Consider the following 20,505-nt stretch of genomic DNA (forward strand, 5'->3'; position numbering starts at 1 on the left):
GAGTATGAGAGAAGCCACATAAACCACAACATCATATAAACCCAGTTCCAGAATGGCTATCGTGAAGGGAAACGTTTCCTTTGAGGGTGACCAAATATTTGTCAAATTTGGCAAAATGGTGACCATTTTCCAGCTATTGCTCTTTCATCTCCCTCTTTACTACTAGCTGCCCAATTGAGTTTTCCCCTGAAGTCGCCTGTCTAGGGCAATGCAGTCTGATCTTCTCATTCCTGCTCAAAAGTTGAAGACAATAATAATAGCAAACATATACACTGCTTGCTGTTCTAAGTTACATGTACTATTCATTTAATCCTCACATCGACCCTATTAGGCAAGTACTATTATTATTTTTATCCTGATTTTACAAATGAAGAAACTGAAGCACAAGGGTTAAGAAAATTGCCCAAGGCCACCCAGCTAGGAAGTGATGCTTAAATGATGTGTTTACACCTTGTAATGGTGGGGAGAGAACTAATTAACAGAAAATCCCAACGTGATACTTTCTGGCCTAATAATGACAGAATTTCAGTCCAAAAGAGAGATTTGAGAGTCAGGGTAGGGACTTGTTAATACCCCTCAAACTACTTCAAGCAACCAGCTGCCTGGTCTTATGCAAAAGACCAAGCCTGCTTATTAATATTTGTCTGTAAGTCCTCTGTGACAGGCACATGTCAAAATCTGGCTGGGCCAAGCAGATGGAGGGTGTATTCCAGCTCTGTGAGCAGAGCAAAGGGCTCATTGAAGACCATAGGTGGGCCGGAGACACAGACAGTGAGCACAGGCCTTGTCAGACAGCCTAAGACTGGTCCTAGCTTCCTGTTGAGATGTATCCTTTTCATGCCTGAGAGGGTTTCATGATCAAAAACCTCCCAAGTTTAGATGGGGCACCTACTGACTGTGATAGAGGTAGCCCGTTCTGTTCAGGGATGGTATGTTATGCTCTCCACTTCATACAGAAATTATCTTAATGGAAGGCTAGGCAACGGATCACAAATCTAAGAAAGTAAGTAATTTCAAGCTTGCAAACTGGACGATAACAAAAAATATGGGTGTATAAGTTATTTCTTTGAACATGTTATCAGGAGGGATCAGTCCCTGGAGAAGGATATCAGGCTTGGTAAAGTAAAGGGTCAGCAAAACAAGAGGAAGATGCTCAACGAGATGGATTGACACAGTGGCTGCAACAACGACTCAAACACGGCAACAGTTGTGAGAATGGTGCAGGACCGGGCAGTGTTTCGTTCTGTTGTACATAGGGTCGCTATGAGTCGGAACTGACTCAATGGCACCTAACAACAGCATAAGTTATTTTACATTCAGATTCCATTTCCCATTCAAACTATCCCACAAAAGGTAGTTGGGGCCTCAAGCCAACCTACAAAATCCTACTTCACCCACATTGTAGCCAAGCCAAGCTGCCTAACTACTTGCCTTACAATGTTGTTTCCATGAGAAACTTATTCTCAGGTCCAGCCCAGAACTTGGATCATTAGATCCTGCTTCTTCCCTAAGACTCCACAAGTCCTGAGAGTTCAGTTTTGGTCTTATGGTAAGGAAATACCACCTCTCACACCACCCTTCCACCCCACGCACACCCACTTCGGTTGTGTGAAAGCTGTAGCAGGTCAAGAAATGCTCCTGACCTCTGGGTTTCTATGGCTACCTCAGTCCCTCCATCCAGTGAAGACTATCGGTTGGCCATTTGTATACGTGGTTGGTCATAAAGTAGGTATTCATAAACCAGGCTAAATTAGTTCTCGGCTATTAAACCAACTTTCAGGATGTACTGGAACCATCAGTTTGGGGACAATGCAAGAGTGAGAGCAAAGTGCTTCCCCTACTGGGACACTTGTGTGGAGGAATGTACCAGGTATACAGAAGAGAACCAAGGGCCATCTCTCCCACAGAGGGAAGATGAGATGTGATTACCCAAAAAACTGATAGATCAGTCCATTTAGTGAGAAAAGAGGTCAAGCTTCTTTCCGACTGATCGCCATGACAGTGGCAGACACAGCTTAAGAGGAAGCACAGGAAGATAATCTAAGTACAGATAAATGGAGGTGTCTGGAAAATTCCACTGCCCCTCCATCTTCCCATACCTTTTTCTTACAACAAGCAAAATAATAGGCCCAGGAGTTCTTCATGGAAACTGGATAATTAGATCAATCAATGAACAAGCATTTATTGAATACCTCCTAGGCTATGTCCATTATATCAGAGTCCTCCCTCACAGCCACCCTCTAAGGAAGGGAGGGGATCCTACTTTGCAGACACATACTCAGAAATACTTGACCAAAGTCCCAGAGGGAGAGCTGATGATCATGAGTAAACTTGATGGCAAAGTTAGCAGCCTTGAAATTTGAGAATGTGTCGCCATAAAAGCAGAGTAGGGCCAGGTCTTTTCAACTGGTATGCTCAAAATTTTTATTCATCAAAGGTGACTTAGTGGCTGAAATTCCAGAACTTGGCAATGTCACTCAAATACTCCATCTCCTCCTTTCAAAAATTATCTTTCTGTTGATAGGAGGCTGGAACCACTACTTTAGGACCACATCAGGAATATTTGCTGGAAGAAAAGGTTAGATACAGGGCAGCCAAATTTTATTAGAAAACTTCAAAATGGTGATGGGTGTTCTTTTGGGACAAAAAACAAAATTGCCACCTGCAAAATTAAAACGCCTTTTTAAAAAATGAAGTACAGTATGCTATGCCTCGTGGTTTTATTTAATTCCGTTTCCCTTGTCTTATGCTAATGAAATGCTTTAAAATCTTAATTTTTTTTTCCCAGAATCAGATCTTACTGGTTTCATCAGAAAAGTCACGACTGGGGAAGAAATGTAAACATCTGGGGAGGGAGCTCTTCTCTATTTGTTGTATTTGTTATTAATTTTAGCAATTTTGAGCTCCATTTTAGCAGACAAGGCACTTGAATTTGGGGGAGAAGAATTAGAAAGGGGGAAGTACAGAAATGCATGCTTGATAGACTTCCTCCTAAAGTCCTCTTTCCAAAGGGTCTATACAGAGATGGAGCTTTTTTGTTTGAAACCACAAGTAATTTAACAGGCTTACTCCCTGTGCTCCCACCTGGGTTCATCCCTCATCAGAAATTGTACTAAATACATCCTGCTCAGTGAGATACCAATCTCAGGAGGGAAAACTTGGTCAATCTGGTGACTACTGCTAGACCAAGACATTGGAAAGACTCTGCTCCTACACAGACACACACAACCAGTCAACAAACTAGATGTTAAACTCAGTATCTTCAAGGACCTGTGCCAGGCACGGAAATTTGGCTGATGGGAAGGAGGGGCAGTGTGTTTCACAGCTGATTGAGTAAGGCAACCAAAGAAATGTGTATACTGTATCATAGTTCCTTGCTCCCTCTCTTGCCTGGAAAAACCGGCCTTGGCCACGCCTCAGCCCCCCTCTAGTGAGGATTTGAGAGGGAAAAACAGTGCTAAGCTCTGCTAGCTATCTTGTCCTCACCTCCTCCGTTTCAGGAGTAAATTCTTTTCTTCTGGGGGGTTGCCCAGCTCCTGGCCGAAAGGCTCCCATTGGGATATTGATATTTGCCTAAAAGAGAAAACAGGGAAGATTTAGCTCAAGAAAAGAAAGAAGTTGCGATGACACTCTGAGACGGTAATCATTTGTGAGGAAAAACACATTTGAAAATTACATCATCAGAGCTTTTTACTACAAGAAAATTGCTATAAAGACAGGACAAAAATATGCAAAGGAAAATCTGGCTTCCATTTATTACATTTTTCTGGTGCCTATCCTTAGATCTGCATGGGGTTTTAGAATCCCTTATTGAATGGAAGAAGGAGCCCTGGTGGCACAGTGGTTAAGTGCTGGGCTGCTAACTGAAAGGTCGGTGGTTTGAACCCACCAGCTGCTCCACGAGAGAAAGATGTGGCATCTGCTTCTGTACTGGAAACCCTGAGGCAGTTCTACTCTGCCCTACAGGATCACTATGGGTGTCGAGAATCCATTTTGAAGATAGTTTGTTCTGGCTGTGGCCTTCTTGTGGTGCTGAAAACTTTCATCTCTCTAGGATGGGGAACACATAATGCTTAGGAAAGCAGGAAAGAGCATGTGCAGCATGCCTTCTGCACCTAAGCCCTCCTTCAGGCTCCTTCAGATTTACCAAGGGGGAAAGGCGGCATTCACACCTCCTAACCCTCCTCCTCCTTTCCATAATGTCCTGCAGCAAACCAAGCCCATTGCCGACTCATAGCGACCCTATAGGACAGAACAGAACTGCCCCATAGGGTTTTCAAGGCTGTGATCTTTATGGAAGCAGACTGCCACATCTTTCTCCAGCTGACGGGTTCCAACCACCAACATTTCTGTTAGCAGCCAAGTGCTTAACCACCGCATCACCAGGACTCTTTAGCCTCTCCTTAGGTCTCTATAATTGACACTCTTCTACCTTCTCCCCAACCCACAACTGTATGAATCAGTGAGTAAGGAGAGCGATAGAAAAGTCAAGTGCCCTTTGTATCACAATTCTTGTCATTAAGATAACATACTAATCTCCATCAGTGGTAAACATAAAGTACGATCTAGTAAACATGAAATACTCTAACCTTTAAATTATATAAGGAATATTGTTGTTGTTAGGTGGCCTCAAGTCGATTCCAACTCATAGTGACCCCTTGTGACAGAGTAAAACTCCCCCATAGGGTTTCTTAGGCTATAATCTTTATGGGAGCAGATCGCCAGGTCTTTTCTCCCTTGGAGTGGCTGGTGGGTTCCAACCACCAACGTTTCAATTAGCAGTTGAGCCCTTAACTATTGTACCACCAGGGCTCCTATAATGTACTCACATTGTAATTTGAATTTGAGGAAGAGAATATGGAAATTTGAATTTTGTCCATATTTGGTTTGAAATCAAAAAGCAAAAATATTTAATGCAGACCAAAAACTTCTTCAACCAGTAGTATCACTCACATAAAACAAGCATTACAAACTGTTTTTTTAAAGTAGAACACAATTTTTATCCTCTTAAGATAAAGTGTTGCCTTATGAGTAATCGTCTATGTGGGCTTGAAAAGTTGAAATTTCATTTTGATGTTATGCATGAAAATGATGCCTGAGCAAAGGCAGCAAAATATTTTGTTACCTTATGTCACAGATTGGATGATTATAGTATCACACCAAAAGAAATTATTAGGAATTGCCTGGTACGAGCTCTTTTGCCAAGGGAATATTTAACCCACAACACAGGAAATATCCAGTGTCCATGTTCATGCATGTTCATACAACATGGCAAGTCTATGTTCTGGGCTCATCAAGAACAGGAAGTAACTTTTTTCACCTAAGGGCTTTGAAACACCCCTCCCTACTAAAATAATGCTGATCCCACAGGAAGAAAATAGATCCAAAGCGTTTGAGACAGACAACAAGAGAGATACGTCACCATAGAGCCATTCCTGGGGCCAAGTAGCCAAGAAGTAGTTTTGATCAGCCTGTACTATATGTGCTAGAATACACGTGCAGCACTATTTTAGAGGGAAGCATTTTGGAAAACCTAAAGCTGAGCCTTTTATGCTATTCCTCTGTGTAGTGAAAGTATCAGGTGATTTAGAGTGGGAGGAGGAGGGGACATAAGACAACAGGAAAAACAAATACAGTGGCAAATATGGCACCATAGTTCATAAATTCCAAGATGCATTTCTTTTAATATTTCTGAAATCAGAATGTCTTACAACCAATGAGGTCTTACAATTTTAATTGGCACGTTTGTTTTCTTTCTTGGCAGGACATAAAATAATAGTGTTTTATAATAGATAGTTTCTTAAATTTAATGAAATATTGTTAAGGTCCTGAAATCAGAAGATCAAAACAATGTAAGGAAGATGCACAGAAGTTGATCTACACTGGACCAATAGACTATTTCTACTGCTACAGTTTAGAAGCAAGTGGCCGGGGGAGTCTACACAGAGATTATCTGGGAGAAGGTTAATCACTTAAAAGTTTAGTTAGATCATCACTATCCCCAACCCATTTATTAAGCATCTCCAGGGGACATCTTCCTAATAGTGAATTCAACTTAACATACTGTTTCTGAAAGACTTGACTGCTAAAGTAACCCATTTAATTAAGTGTGCATGCTCTGTAATAGGTTGTAGTTTTCAGTAAGGGAATATGTAAAGGATTGTCATTTACCTGGAATCTTTTCCAAACTAGAAATCCTAGACAGGAAAGACTTAGAGTCCATAATGCCTGTCTGTAAATATTTTTATCAGGCTGGTCTGAGACTAGCTTTCATCTTAACCTTGTGGTGAGTGTGTGGGGCAGTAGTTAACCCCCCATCCACCACAAACTACCTTATCCACCAAAAACACAAACCAAAAAACCACAAGTTTAGCCTAAGTCATCACAACAACTCTATCATCACAACAAACTTCGGAGGTTAGTATTATCATCTTTACCAATTAAGAAACTGAGCCTCAAAGAGCTTTATTTGCTCAAAGTCACACAAATAGTACGAGGAAAAGCCAGGATTCCCAATCAAAGGTGCCTGATTTTAGGGACAGACCTTTTCACTCTACCAAACCAGGCTCTAAAGAGCCCTTGTCTCTTGACCAAAATGAGCTCTAACCAACTCTAAGATTCTCTAAACCAGCTCTAAAATGGCAGACTTACAGTTTGAGAATGGCCTTCAAAAGGGGGCACACAAAATGAGTAATGCCACAATAGGTACCAAAGAAAAGCCATATTGAAAAATGAGCCATTAACTCATTGACTTTCTTACATGGAGACATTTTTCTTTTTTAAAGCGTCACTCAAAGAAATCAGGAACCTAAATGGGGTTTTGACAGCAAATATCGACAGGAACCAAAGCAACCTAAAAACGTGTTGAGTATTTAAACATTAATGTACACCCGTAAGGGAGCGTAGAAAGAGTGTTTTGTAAACTGTGACACACATACACTAATAATAAGACAATTAGGTTTCATTAATATAATTGTAGGGCAGTGATATTTGACAAATTATAGACTATAGTCATAAGAAAAATTCCTTATAACTTGAATTTGATGAACATGTAGACCTGTAGCTCTCTGTTTTTATTTTATTGGTGAGAGAATTGCATCATATTCTTGATTCTTTCACTGACTTGCTCTGTGCTTGAACGCAAATAAAATACCTACTCAATGATTTGCTTTTTACATCTGCAAATTGGGTGTGGTATTTGCTACTCAAAATGGGTTTGGAATGATGAAATAACTTTTTAGGAAGGAATGAACAAACACAAAAAAAGTCTAATGAATGACCTAAAGTTGATGTAAGGTTGGAGTTCCTTCTCTGTATAGGTTCTGTATAAATGCAAAGGAAGCAGGCTCTTCTTTTTTTCCTTTTGTAATGCAATCCCTTGTATTTCTTTTCCTTCCGTGATGTTTATTCATGTTAGATATTTTTAAACACACCCCCGACACAGCAGACCTGGTGCATCACTTTCCCAAGCTATACATAATTTGTTGCATCCTTGAAGTTGGGAGTGGAAAAAATCTACTAGATCATCTTTTGCCAGAACAGGATACAGTTCCCTGATAGAAGACCTATCTGATGTGAAAGTAATACTACACTTGATCTCACCAGGTGAAGAAAAGTAGAAAGAATTCCCCGTAAGTTAATTCCACTACACCCTTAATTATTTGTATTGTTCTCCTGCTTGGCTCCAGGCTTTGAGCCCAGAGGATTCTGGAAACAATATTCCCTCCACAGCCACTCCTGTGTGGTTTACAATGGAATGACATCTTCTTTCCCCAGTGGATTGGATTCTGATAGCTGCCAGCCACTGGGTACTGACAATTGCTGTCCAACTTTGCTTTCCACAGCATTGTTCTCTTATTTCCCCCTCCCTTTTTACCCTCCTTCAGGCTCTCCTTTTCTACCCGACTGTGAGTTTTGTGAACAGTGCCGGCTTTTGGAGTTTCCTCTCATTGTCTATTTGTTTGGGATGATCCCCCACTGATTCTATCTTTAGTTTTCAAAGGTCCCCAGCAGCTCCTGCCAGAACTGATAGCCTCCCCCACTGCCATTCTCTCATTCCACAGGCAGAGAAAATTCTATAGGGTTGCATTTTGCAGTGTTTTTTTTTTTTGTTTGTTTGTTTGTTTTGTTTTTGTGGGTTTTTTTTTTTTTCTCTTTCCTATTCTCACAGTCCTCTTCCTTTTCTGAATGTAGCAGGGTATGACATTTTGAGACATATAGCATCTTCACAGAAAACGTTCAGAAAGAGGCGTTTTCTCACTAGGTGATTCGAAAATGTGATTATTGTTTGATATATTAGCCTAAAATAAGACACACACACACACACACATACCCCTGCCAACTAAAACATAGCCCTATTAAGACACACACACACACACACACACACACACACAATCATGCATCACTAGAATGCATAGCTGCTTTGTCTTTAGGGATTCTTGAAATATGGAGTGGATTCAGAACACACAAAACTTCCCCACTCAGTACAATTTTGAGAAACTCCCACTCAGCCACTGTTATTCACCCATAATGTCTCTTACTGAAGGCTTCTTTTTTTCTCTGTTCTAAACACTTTTTGTTCTCTTCAGTAATTTCCTGAATGACTCAACATTAGTCTCGTCATCCAGGGAAAAGCAGACTTCAAGAATGTACTGTACAGCTATTAAAATAACATGCTCAATTGGTTGGGGACAGGTTATATTTCTGAAGTGCTTGTGAATGTCAGCATCAAAAAATGACATCTTCTTACCCGCATGTGGCTGTTTGCCTTGTGTTACAAATAAGGAACCCTGGTCAGAGCAGTAGAGATCATTAGCTGGAGGCAGCACTGAGCCCACTGGAGAGTCAGATTGCTCCCTTCAGGTCAGATCAGATCTCCCCCCACAGACTGGAGAGACAAACTATTGTCAGTCTCATACCAGGAAAAATAATAAGCCATACAAAAGTTGGCATGACACTCAAATGAGAAACTATATTAAGAAGTCTACTAGCTACTGACCAAATGTATAAACAGTAAGGTTCCTGACCAGTAGCTTTTATGTTTTCTGTTAGTTTTCAGTCACATTGTAATTATTTATAACAATTAATAAAAAGTGCTTTATAGTTTGAAATATCTTCACATACTTTATTTCATTTACTAGCACACTGACGTGGGCAAGGCTGATGTTATCATTATTCCCATTTTATAGATGAGGAAACAGGGATCGGAGAAGTTAAACTGCAGACCTAGATAGTTAACTAGGTAAGAGGTGGGACTGGGATTCTTTTCATTCATTTCGACTATCGTCTTAGAAAATTTCAATAAATATGCAGGCCTGCAGTGATTTTATAGAGCATAAATAAGAGTCACCCATGGAGTGTAACTTCAGGGCCCTAAGATAGCTCCCTCACTGAAGCCTGGCATTCCAGTGCTGGTAATTCCTATTTGCATAGAATCCTGGTACTGGTAAGGACTGTGAGAATACGCCATCCAATCCCTTCATTTTACACGTGAAGAAACTTAGTCTAGTAGAAGCTCTTTTCTCTGACATTCCCCAGCCCCCGAGACAAGGGACGGATGCGCACTGATGGCCCACAGCCCTCTGAATGCTCAAGGCTGGGAGGGGATTCCGTAGAACCTCTGTTCAATTCTGCCCCAGCTTGCTGAACTCTATGCTAACGAAGAGTTGGTTAAGCCTGTTTACGCCAGTTGAACTTTTTTTCTAATTATGTAATTTCATGAAACATTCCACAAACAACTGAATCGTGGGTGTAAAAAGAGTTTTTCTATAAAAATTATGCTGAATGCTTTGGACAGGCTGCATTAAAAAATCACTGTCAAAGTAGGTGTGGCTGAGACAACAATTGGGAACAATTTAGTCCCTGTCCCAGAAAGATCCTGCTCTCAATTTCTTTACAAGTGGCTTTAAGTTATTGCTACACTTTAAAGAAACTCACATTGGAAATCATAAACAATATATTGTAGTGATTTGTATAAAAAAGAGATAGTAGATCCCTGATCAAAGAACAGCCTTGGCTGTACATTCAAATAAATGGCAAATGAAGATTCATTTTTCATGTTTTAAATTTAAATAAAATATCAAAGGAATGCATGTATCATTTTTATAATTCTTAGCTTTAATCAGTGTATTTGATTAACCGACCAGCCATGGGTTGTGATAGTCTAGTCCTTCGTACCAAGGATTGTCGTTTACCCGGAATCTTCTCTAAACTAGAAATCCTAGACAGGAAAGACTTAGAGTCCATAATGCCTGTCTGTAAATATTTTTATCAGGCTGCCTTCTTCTTCCATGGAGCATTTATGCCCTGGGCAGTAGAGGGTAGAAGAGCAATGATAAAAGGTGGGGAGGGAAAATAAGTACTAGAAAGTGGGGCATCAAAACAGTCTGTTCTGCACATGTATTGGGTAGCAATGGAAAACTTCCCATTGTAAGAAGCCACGCACTCACTAATGGTGTAGGGCTCATGTAATCATTCTTTTAAAATGTATAATAAAGGAGCTAGATTTAGTTTCACAAGCACCTTGATTAAGTCAATTAAGCAGAGAGCTGGTAGTTCAGTAGACACGGGTGTTTGTATTTCAAGACCATGTCTGTCACTGAGTCATTTTACTTTGTACTTTTTACTTCAGGCCAAAGTGCTTTTAAGAGGAATTTAAGGTTAAGTGTTTGATTACTAGCTGAAAGGTTGGCAGTTTGAACCCACACATATGCACCTCGGAAGACAGGCCGGTGATCTGCTTCTGAAAGGTCACAGCCTTCAAAACATTATGGAGTAGTTCTACTCTGCACACACGGGGTTGTCATAAGTCAGAATTGACTCGATGGCAACTAACAACACCAACAACAAACATTGTAGGCTATTCGCTTCTTCACTGAAATGCTCAGACTGTTTCTAACGGTTGATTGAGTTCTTTAAAAGGGAGGCACCCAGTATCCAGAGAATGATAATTGTCCCTCAAGTAACACCCAGCAGATGGGCTTTTTGCCTTAGTACTTATTATTACCCGTTGGACGGTCCACACCCACTCCTCCATCCTTACTCTCTGTGCCAAGGGTGGGGGTGGTAAGTAATGAGACTAGACAGCACTGGGATCAAACCGAACAACTGGGTTCGAGTCCTGACTCTCCTACTTACAAGATGTGTAACTCTGGATTTATTTCACTTCTCCAGGCCTTCCATTATAATCCGTGGAAATCTCATTGCACTATGCCAAGTACATAGTAAACCCTGAATTAGCTATAGCTATTATTATCATCCTAATAATAAGCCTCAAGAAGTTATTCGCAAGACGTTCTAGACTATTAGTAGTAGGGTGGAGACTTAGAGGTCATTTATCCAACACCCTCCCTTTGCAGATCACGAGGATCAGAATGGTGAAGTCACATAGCAGAGCTAAGACTAGGACACAGGACTCTTTTCTGTTAAACTACGAAGCTCTCAGATCTCATGGGAGAGAACAAATAATTGATTAGCTTACTTGGATCAAAAGTGGCAAGAAAAGACGAGAGAAGATTGGCTCTGGGTAGGTTGAGGCTCTGGGGAGGCCTTTAGTGGTTCCCAGAGGAGGTGTCTTCAGGAAGAAAGGGAAGAACAAGCAGGTGCTGCTAGTGGCTGGTGTCACTTGGTCTCATCAGAGAAAGTTGCCAAGCAGATTGCTGATAGGATTAGGTGTCCAGGCAGCTCTAGCTTCCCCTACCACCTGTCATGTCAAATTTTTTCATCTGGAAGGATCAGGCCTAGTGTGGTGATGTTTCCTTGGTTGCAACTCTGTTCCCATCAGCAGTGAATGAGATTTAACAACTGGCCTGGAGAGTACAGAACCAGGATTGTCAAACTAGGGCCAAATCCAGCCCATCACCTGCTTTTCTAAATGGAGTTTCATTGGAACATTCACTTATTTACCTGTTGTCTATGGCTGCTTTTGTGCTATAATGGCAGAGCTAAGTAGTTGGAACAGAGACCCTCAAAGCCTAAAATATTTACTATAGGTGCTTTGCATAAAAGGTTTACATAGAAATAGAACTTTATCAGCTGCTCAGGAGACAAAGGCCCTCTCCAGGCTATGGAAGAATCAACCGATTGCTTTAGGATGTTTTTATGCCCCTGGCTGAGATTTAATTAATACAACTGAAAAGAAGTGTAGGCTTAGATAGAATCCCCTTTCAATTCAAATGTCATCTTTTCTTCACTGTGGATGTGAAAGACAACAGTCCATCCCCTCTAAGGGTGGATCTAGTTCTGACCTCCCTCTTATTCTGGTGTACAGAGGAGATCGAACCGGTTGAAGAGAACCCAAGGCGATTTCATACATTACTTGGATATTTAGAAGAGCCATCTCTTAAAGAATTTTTGCACTATAAAGCAGGCACTTGCCATACATTATTTTGTTTATTCATTATAACAACTTTATGAAGTATGATCATCCCTACCCAGGTAACTTAGGTCACAGAGTGAGTGAGTGGCAGAGCAGAGATTTGTAACTGTTTGGCTCCATGTTGTCTGAAGCACATAGGTGCAGTAATTCAACTCCCGAAATGCCTGGCTGCTAGCAGTATGGTTGAAAGTGGCTTAAGTTCACTCCATCCAGACAAAAGAGAGACCTAAGTCATTGTTTCTCAAAGTTTGCACTGCAAAACACTATCCTGCAAGATACTCATTGAAAACATCCAATATGTTTAGAAAACACTGCATACGTCACTACCCTCTTGGAAATACATGATGCCATCAGCAAGTTCTGGACTCTGAGAAATTCTGCAGTAAAGAACCTGTTCAACATTGCTTAACTCAGTGTTTCTCAAACACTTAATTAGAGAACCCTTTAATTAACATCCCATAAAATTTGTATGCTAAGGGACACTCTTTGGGAACTATTGAACTAGATGAGGAGGAGGAGGAGGAGGATGACAGCCAGTATTTATTAAGCAATAATGATGAGCCTGGCACGGTCCTAAGCCCTTACATGTATAAATTCATTTAATCCTCACAGAAACCCTATGAGATAGGTACTGTTATTATCTCCCCATAGAAATGAGGAAATAAGCAAACTGAGACACAAAGATGCTAAATAACTTGACCCAAGTCACAGAGCTAGTAAGCACTGGAGAGTATGAGCTCCTCAAACACAGAGATCAGGTATCAATTCATCTTGGTATACTCAGCACTTAACACAGTGTCTGGCACATGTTATGCACCCAGGAAATGACAGTTAAACTGGATTGGAGATAAATAAGATCCTAATAGGAAGAAGGGGTAATTACAGTGTGTTGAGTAGAACATTTAAGGCCTTTAAGTGCTATTTACACGATGAGGGTACTCCCTCATCAGCTGAGGTTTCTATTTGTTCCAGACAAGACCATAACCTAGATGTTTCTACTATAAACAATTTTGTAGAGTATAACCATTTTCATATTTTATTTAATGTACTGTACTTTAGGCTACTGCAAAGATGATAGAAAAAGATCAGATAGTGTAGATCTTATTTAGCCGCAAGAAATAATATTTCATTTGAATGTGCATTAAATTAGGCTTTTTGCATGACATAAAATATATTGAAAGAGGCAATACCACATCCATAAGGAACCATCAAATTGCCTTTGTCGGTAGAATGGATGGATTTTTTTTTTTTTTTAGTGCAGTATAATAACAGCTATTGAGAACAGTCAATAGCAGCTTTTTAAATACTGCAAATCTAAAAATATGCCAAGGTCAAAATTAGTAAACAAAATACTGGTGAATTTTCAGAGTAGATTTGAGGGAAGCCAAGGAGCACTAAGAAAGAAAAATCCACATACTTTTAGCTTACTAAAAGGAAGAGAAGCAAAGGCAGCCTGAGAGGAGACTATGTGTTTGTGTCCTGCAAAATAAAAAGGAAATTTTATGTTTAGCACTTTAGGAGCTTCAAATGCAGTGATGAAATGGTATTATTTATCATAACTTTAACATAAAGCATTCCTGAATAATAATTATTATAATTATTGACAATTAAAGAGTGCTTACTGAGCGGTTTTAAGCATCTTGTACATGTAGCCCTAGGAGGTAGGTACTATTATCCCCCTTTTACAGATGTGGAAATGGAGGCACAGAGGGGTAAAATAATTTTTCCGTGATCCCACAACCAGTACAAGGTGAATGAGGGATTCAAACTCCAGCAATCTAGCTTCAGAGCTCATGCTACTAACCGCTATGCACACTGGGTACAAAAGAAGGTTCAAAGGCTCAAGAATGCCCACAGGTCGGGGACACAAGATAAATTCCACTACCAACAAGGGAATGTCACAGATGCACTGGGTGGACACCAGAGGGCTAAGCATGACAATGGGAGTCAAATCTTTGCCAAATGCAGAGGTCCTTCCCTGGTAGGTAGGTAGTTCAGTGATAGGTTTCTGGAGGTTGTTATGCATCTTACGATGTAAGAACTCCATCAATTTAAGGATATGCATTAGTCATGACAGGGATAGAGCTGTCCTTCTACCCACCTCCACCACTGGGGTGTACTGGAATTTCTAAAACCCTCAACGATGCACTCACTACCCAGCTGCACACCCGCCCCTCCAAAATTCAGTCCACCACTGGTGAATGTGTTTGCGCCGTAATGGTGCATCAGATCAACAATATTCAGCAACTGCCACATGTCCTGTGGTATTCAGAAGAGTCCAGAGGAAAAAAAAAAAGTTTAAAAGTTCCTTTGGAGAAAGCAAAGATGGGCTGCATGTTGATGGAAAGGAAAGATGGAATTTTACAATCGAGCATTGTGCCCAAAAAGTCCCAAAGGGGAAGCCTTTTCAGAGTCAAACAGGGAGCCCTGAAGAGAAATAACATATTAAGTATTAACTGAGTCAAAACAAATACTGCAAGTTATTTTCATAATTGTATGTGTTCAAAATTCCCCTTTTTGTAACACTGAAGTCAGTTTAAATAACCAGAGAATTTGTTTGCTGGGAGGGCTTGAAGAAAAATAATAGCACATGGGCTTTAAAAGATAAATTGTCAAGCCTTGGGAAGAACACTTGACTACAAAAGGATGTTATTTTAAAAAAGTTGTATTTTAAACATGACTCAACAAACTCAACTGGACATAAAAATAGAAATTGAGTTTTAATTCTCTATCAGTGAGTTCATCAAAAACATACACATCAAGAAAAACATATCAGAAAACATACACACTACATTTTGTAGAAGATCATTTAATTCTCATTCATAAACTCTGCTTGTATTACAATTCAGAACAATTAAACAAAAACAGCTTCTCCTTTCTCAGTTGTACCTTACAAGCCTTATAAAGAACTTTCTTTTCTTCTTGAAGTTAACCATCAGTTAGGGGTGAACAATCTCAAAAAGCATGATTTATTAAGCAAACAGGCTGGAAGTCGCAGAGCTGATGTTAAAACGCAAATGTGCCTACTTACCTGGATAGCTCTGACATTGGAAACTGGCTGTTTCGACATCTTTACGCGGTTTTATCCCTAAAAAAAAAACAAGGAAGAAACTGTTAGAGGTGGTGGCATTCAGATTCTCGGTCTTGATAAATTTGAATTTAACTCATGATTCCACTAGGCCATCACCCCTTTCAAGGCCATATATTCTTTCAGTCTCAGTTTCCAAAGTTACTTAGTGACTCTCCTTCCTAATGCCTCAGGGAGAGGGAACACTAGAGCCCCCAGATAAATCATTCAGGAGGAGAAATGCTGAGATGCCTCACCCCTGATGCTAATGATAGGCAATCAGAAACTTGAAAGGCGCTATCATCTCCCTCCCTGCCCCCCTGACCCTCTGTGAGAGCTGCAAAGAGGCTGTGGGAAATAAAACACTGTTGGTCAGGCCTTGGAAGCTCTCTGCCTGAAACGGAACTTTTGATCTGAGTTGGTTATTGCCTGGGCTGCTAGGGAGTCCACTGGGACCACCTCCTCCTCTTTGAACACCAGAAGAGCAACGGCCTGTGCCACTGTCTTACTCCTGCTGTGCTCTCTACTCCATGTGTGTGTCCCTTCTGCCCAGCAAACCTAGGGGACACTTTGAGGACGTGGCCACGTCTCTCACCTCTGTATATCTTACGTGCCCTCAGCGAGGACCTCACACAGTGCGTAGGCTCAGTAAATACAGGCAGATGACAAGCCTCACCTGTCTTGTTCTCTTTTAACAAAACGGTCTCAGAAGGCAAATAAGACTTGTGTGACCATGCCAGATCCCCAAGATCTAGAAGCACTTCTATCCCAAAGGCCTTTCACTTTCTTTCAATCCGTGAGACTAGAGCACAGGGACTAGTGCACATTTGGCGGTGTAGGCCGAAGTTTACTGCGCCTCAGGTAGCAGGAAACAGCCCAGCTCTGGCCTATTATCCCACAGATACATGTTTTTATAGCTCGGTCTATTAAATGTTGACAGGATCAATCAAACAGTTAAACATTCCACGTGTTAAAACATGCTGCTTTTTAAACCCAAACTGTCAAATAGGTTGGCTGAGTTCTCTCTACTGGTTGGTGAGAGCGTACGTATTAACCAGGGAGTAAATGAAATAGTGACTCTGGGGTAGATGCCACTCAGAAATGAGTCTCACACTCCAACACCAGTCACAGTGGTAGAGTTACAGAGAGAACAGGATTGGCATTTGCCACAAATCCTGTGTAATCTGGGCAATGTCACTCAACATTTCTAGACCTGTTTCCTCTTCCTTAAATTTTACCTGCTTCACAGGTTGTGGGAACAACAAAAAGGACATAATGTGCCTGAAAATGCCTTGTGAGCTATGAAGCACACGCAAATATTTATTGTTTTATTGCCACTGCTCATAGCTAGTGACTTCTAGGTATTGTACTTATCTGCAGCTTTAAGTACAGGATAAGGATGGATGTACACAGTGACCGCTCCTCAAGCCTTGTAGGGATAAAACATCTGATAAAAACTCTGCGATACACTTGAGTCTTGAGATCTTCAAAATCCTTGGCTTTGCTATATGAAGTTAAACAATCACATCATACTTTTTTTTTTTTTTAAAAAAAAAAAAAAGCTCTATAATGAGTGTATCCAAATATATAGTTGCTTGGAACCACAGACATGAAAACAACAGGATTTAAATTGTTTTCACCTGAGTGTATTAGTAATATATAGACAAAGCCTCCATGTATAAGGGTCTAGGTAGAATTATTCTTAATATGGTTAAAAAATAGAAGAGCAAAACAACCGAACCATCAGGGATGAATTTTGCTTTATGGTATGTTTTGGATAGATTGATGTCCTTCCTGTAGTGTTAAAGAGTCAGTGAAGGATTTTTAATTTTTGTATCGAAGACACATAGCTCAATTCCAAAATGAAAAGCTTGGTGGTTTAATCTGTAATGTTTCTATTCCTCAAAAGCTATTAAAAGTCATGCAAAACAATAATTCTCACAGGATTTTAAATATCTCCGCATCTAGTATTATCTGTGCATGTAACTAAAGTATAACTAATATCACTTGAGAACTTTTTTTAAAGTTATTGTCCATAGGTTTGAAACACTGGAATTAGGAAATTTCTGTATGTTATTATCATAGCAGATTGAAACATAAAAAAAAAATCAGGCCATGAATGATTCTGTTGTTTATATTGCATTTAGCTAAAAAAAGGTGATTTTGTTTTTTTATTGAACGGATTGCACTAACTGCTGGATTGCCTGGTTTTTGTGTACCTCAGAGCCTAACAGATGGATAGACCTTGGGCCTTGTCTCCTGTAAGGTTTCTCATTTGCATACAAAATTCCTTCTTAACATATATGTTAATCTGCGATACAGACATTTATAGAAAGTTGGTCAGATCCCAACTCTCATTGCTCACCAACAGGCTAGATAACATTGGTGTAAATCAGTTCAGCAGCAGTTCCTGCTGTCCTCATTATTCACAGAGAAATCAGGGCAAAGCACACTGATGAATAAAAATAGACAGTGTTTCCTGCCTGTTTCCCTAGCCCTCAGTTCACCCCCGTTAGGGATGTAGAGTGTAGGATGCACCTTCCTTCTTCAGCAGCATGCTTCGTCCCAGGACCAAAAAAGCAAATGTGTCTCAGACACGATGGCCCGTGCTTCCATCCAAAGAGGGACTCTCTAAAGGACTCTATTACTGTGTCTCCTGGTTCTTGCTAAAATTTGGAAACATGAAAAGTTTGGCAAGGCATATATTGACTTTTACAAAGCCCATACTATAAAGGAAATGCTTGCCAGCTTAGCACGGCTGAGTTTTCTTGGCAGTTCTGGAAGTCAGTGGGGATCTTTAATGGTCTATATGCTGAGTCAAGTACCATATACCCCCGCTATTTTTTTTGATTGGGCAGCACCTAATATCTGACTTCTAAATCAGACTCTTGCACTTACTAACACTTTGTCAACATTTATGTCACTAATCTAATAAGGGATTCAGAGTAAATCAATATTTGGAGATAAGGGGCTTTGTGTTGTTTGGTTTTTTGTTGTTGTTGTTGTTGTTTTTAAAGGTCAAGTAAATGGGTAAAGTTAAATCTCAAAGGAAATCATCTGTCCTGCAGCTAAAAATAATTCCAGAGAAGGGTGTAGAAAGATGTTCAGCTGTCAGAACTGACTAACTCCTTATTCACTCTGCCTTAAATACGCGAGAGGGAAGAGATACTCTTAGCGTTGCCATGCTTCCTAGCCTGGTGCTCACAGAGAAAGAGACCGTGAGCGCTGCCCTGTGCCCTGCTGGGTACTGGGAAAACTGGGAACAAAATGGAGCTTTCCACAACATGGTTCTAGAGTATTATTCTATGTATGTCTAAAACATTGATAGGACTTTATCACTGAGACGAAGCCTGGTGCTTAGGGAAAGGAGAAAAGCATTTTAAACTTGTGCTGTGTTAACAACTCTGGTAATGCTTTACGTTTAGGTAAACCGCAGAACTAGCCTTATAGCTTTTCTCTGCTCCAAATTCTCCTGATTATTTATAGGATTACAGCCCAAATCAGTCTGCAGCTGACCAACCATAACCCTGGCCAGCGCAGTTTCAGGGTCACAGTCACCATATCTGGAGGGTGGAAAGTTTGTTACTGTCACTGTCAATGAAAACTACTTTTAGCTCAATATTCTTTCAGCCTCCCTCCTCCCCCCCACCCCAATTTATAAAACAGAAGCAGCAACACCACCAATGAACAGTAAATTTACCAGGAAGCTACACCCACTGCTTACAAGCCTACAAAGTTTTAAGCAGCCACTTCAAGTTAGTTATCAAGGAAATTTCCTTTAGAAAGCCCAGTTGCTAGATCTGGGTCCCTCTGCTTACCTGCTTTTTTTATTTGTTTACTGCCTAAGGAAAGTCCCAAGCAGCCAGGTGCAAGAATATAAGGCTTCTTGGAGGGTGGAAGGGATGCCCGGTGTCCTCTGAGCTGCGATCTCAATTCCGACGCTTTTCATGTGGCTGAAATAGCTCGAGTGCTCTGTGCCTCACCGGGTATTAAGAGCTGCTCCAGGCTCGGGGCTGGAGGGGAGCTCAGTTTAAGGTTAAGTGTTAAAGAGAATTCCTGTCATAGCTCACAGTTGTTCTTCCTAAATATAGTTTGATACGAGCCATACGCTGGCTGCCTCCGAAAGGCTTGACCGCGCTGAAAGCAGGGCTCAAATGTCAGCCGGGAGGTGGCTACGGTATCTCACTGCCCTCCTAATCTTCCAGAAGATGTGGGCTGCATTTTCTCACATATTCTGAGGGGGCATAGTGAAGTTCGAAAAGTAGGAAAAGTTTCTATCTTTAGATGTATTACCTGGAGGCCAGAAGATGAGAGTGTTCAATAAGAACTGGGGGGAGGCAGCACAGCCACTGCTTGTCAGCAGGGGTCCGGCTAGCAGGCAGGGTTGGAACCCTCATCTGGGCACTAGGTAGCTGGTAAAGTTATTTAGTAAGCAGCATTCACTAAATGGTCACCAGATGATGATAATTATAACATGATGTTGAACTCTATGACATTGCCTTTTTTGTAGGTCAAAAATGGTCAACTTATCAACAGACTCGGACAGTTCCAGGCCCCAGAGTCTGTGCTCACTCCCTATATTGCCTCTACTGGTGGCAATGATTTTGTCCCCAGAGAACATGAGACAATAGAACAAAACAACACAAAGAGGAAATATCTATTTTAAATATGACAAAGACCGGGTCGGAGGCAGAAAACTTTTGAAACAGAACACTGCTGAATCCTAAGGCACATGCTCACCAACTTTTTTTTCTGTAAATTTGGAAACTGCTTTTTTTTATTGTGGCAAAATATATATAATAAAACATTTGCTGTTTTAACCATTTTTAAGTGTACAGTTCAGTGACATTAATTACATTCACCATGTTGTGTAATTATCACCACTATCCATTCCCAGATGCTTTTTCATCACCACACACAGAAACTCAGTGCCCCTTAAGCAATAATGCCCCATTTCCCCTTTCCCCCCAGCACCTGGAAACCACTAATAAACTTTCACCTCTATGATAAGCTCACTCTTCTTAACACTACTTTTTTTTCTTTCTCTTATTTTTAATTTTCC

At 40.6% G+C, this 20,505-nt stretch overlaps 1 protein-coding gene across 1 annotated transcript in view; it reads right to left on the reverse strand.

Moving 5' to 3' along the window:
* Positions 1-19,485, reverse strand: part of SMPX (small muscle protein X-linked) — a 57,702-nt gene extending 38,217 nt beyond the window's left edge. The window contains exons 1-3 of the mRNA XM_004382844.1: positions 19,262-19,485; positions 15,408-15,464; positions 3,487-3,573 (exon numbers count right to left, since the gene is read on the reverse strand). Of these exons, the coding sequence (XP_004382901.1) occupies positions 3,487-3,573; positions 15,408-15,446 (126 nt within the window). The 5' untranslated portion in view covers positions 15,447-15,464; positions 19,262-19,485. The remainder of the gene's footprint in view (positions 1-3,486; positions 3,574-15,407; positions 15,465-19,261) is intronic.
* Positions 19,486-20,505: the final 1,020 nt, after the last annotated feature.

This window comes from Trichechus manatus, unplaced genomic scaffold (genome assembly GCF_000243295.1).
Source record: "Trichechus manatus latirostris isolate Lorelei unplaced genomic scaffold, TriManLat1.0 scaffold00100, whole genome shotgun sequence".
Lineage (NCBI taxonomy): Eukaryota > Metazoa > Chordata > Mammalia > Sirenia > Trichechidae > Trichechus > Trichechus manatus.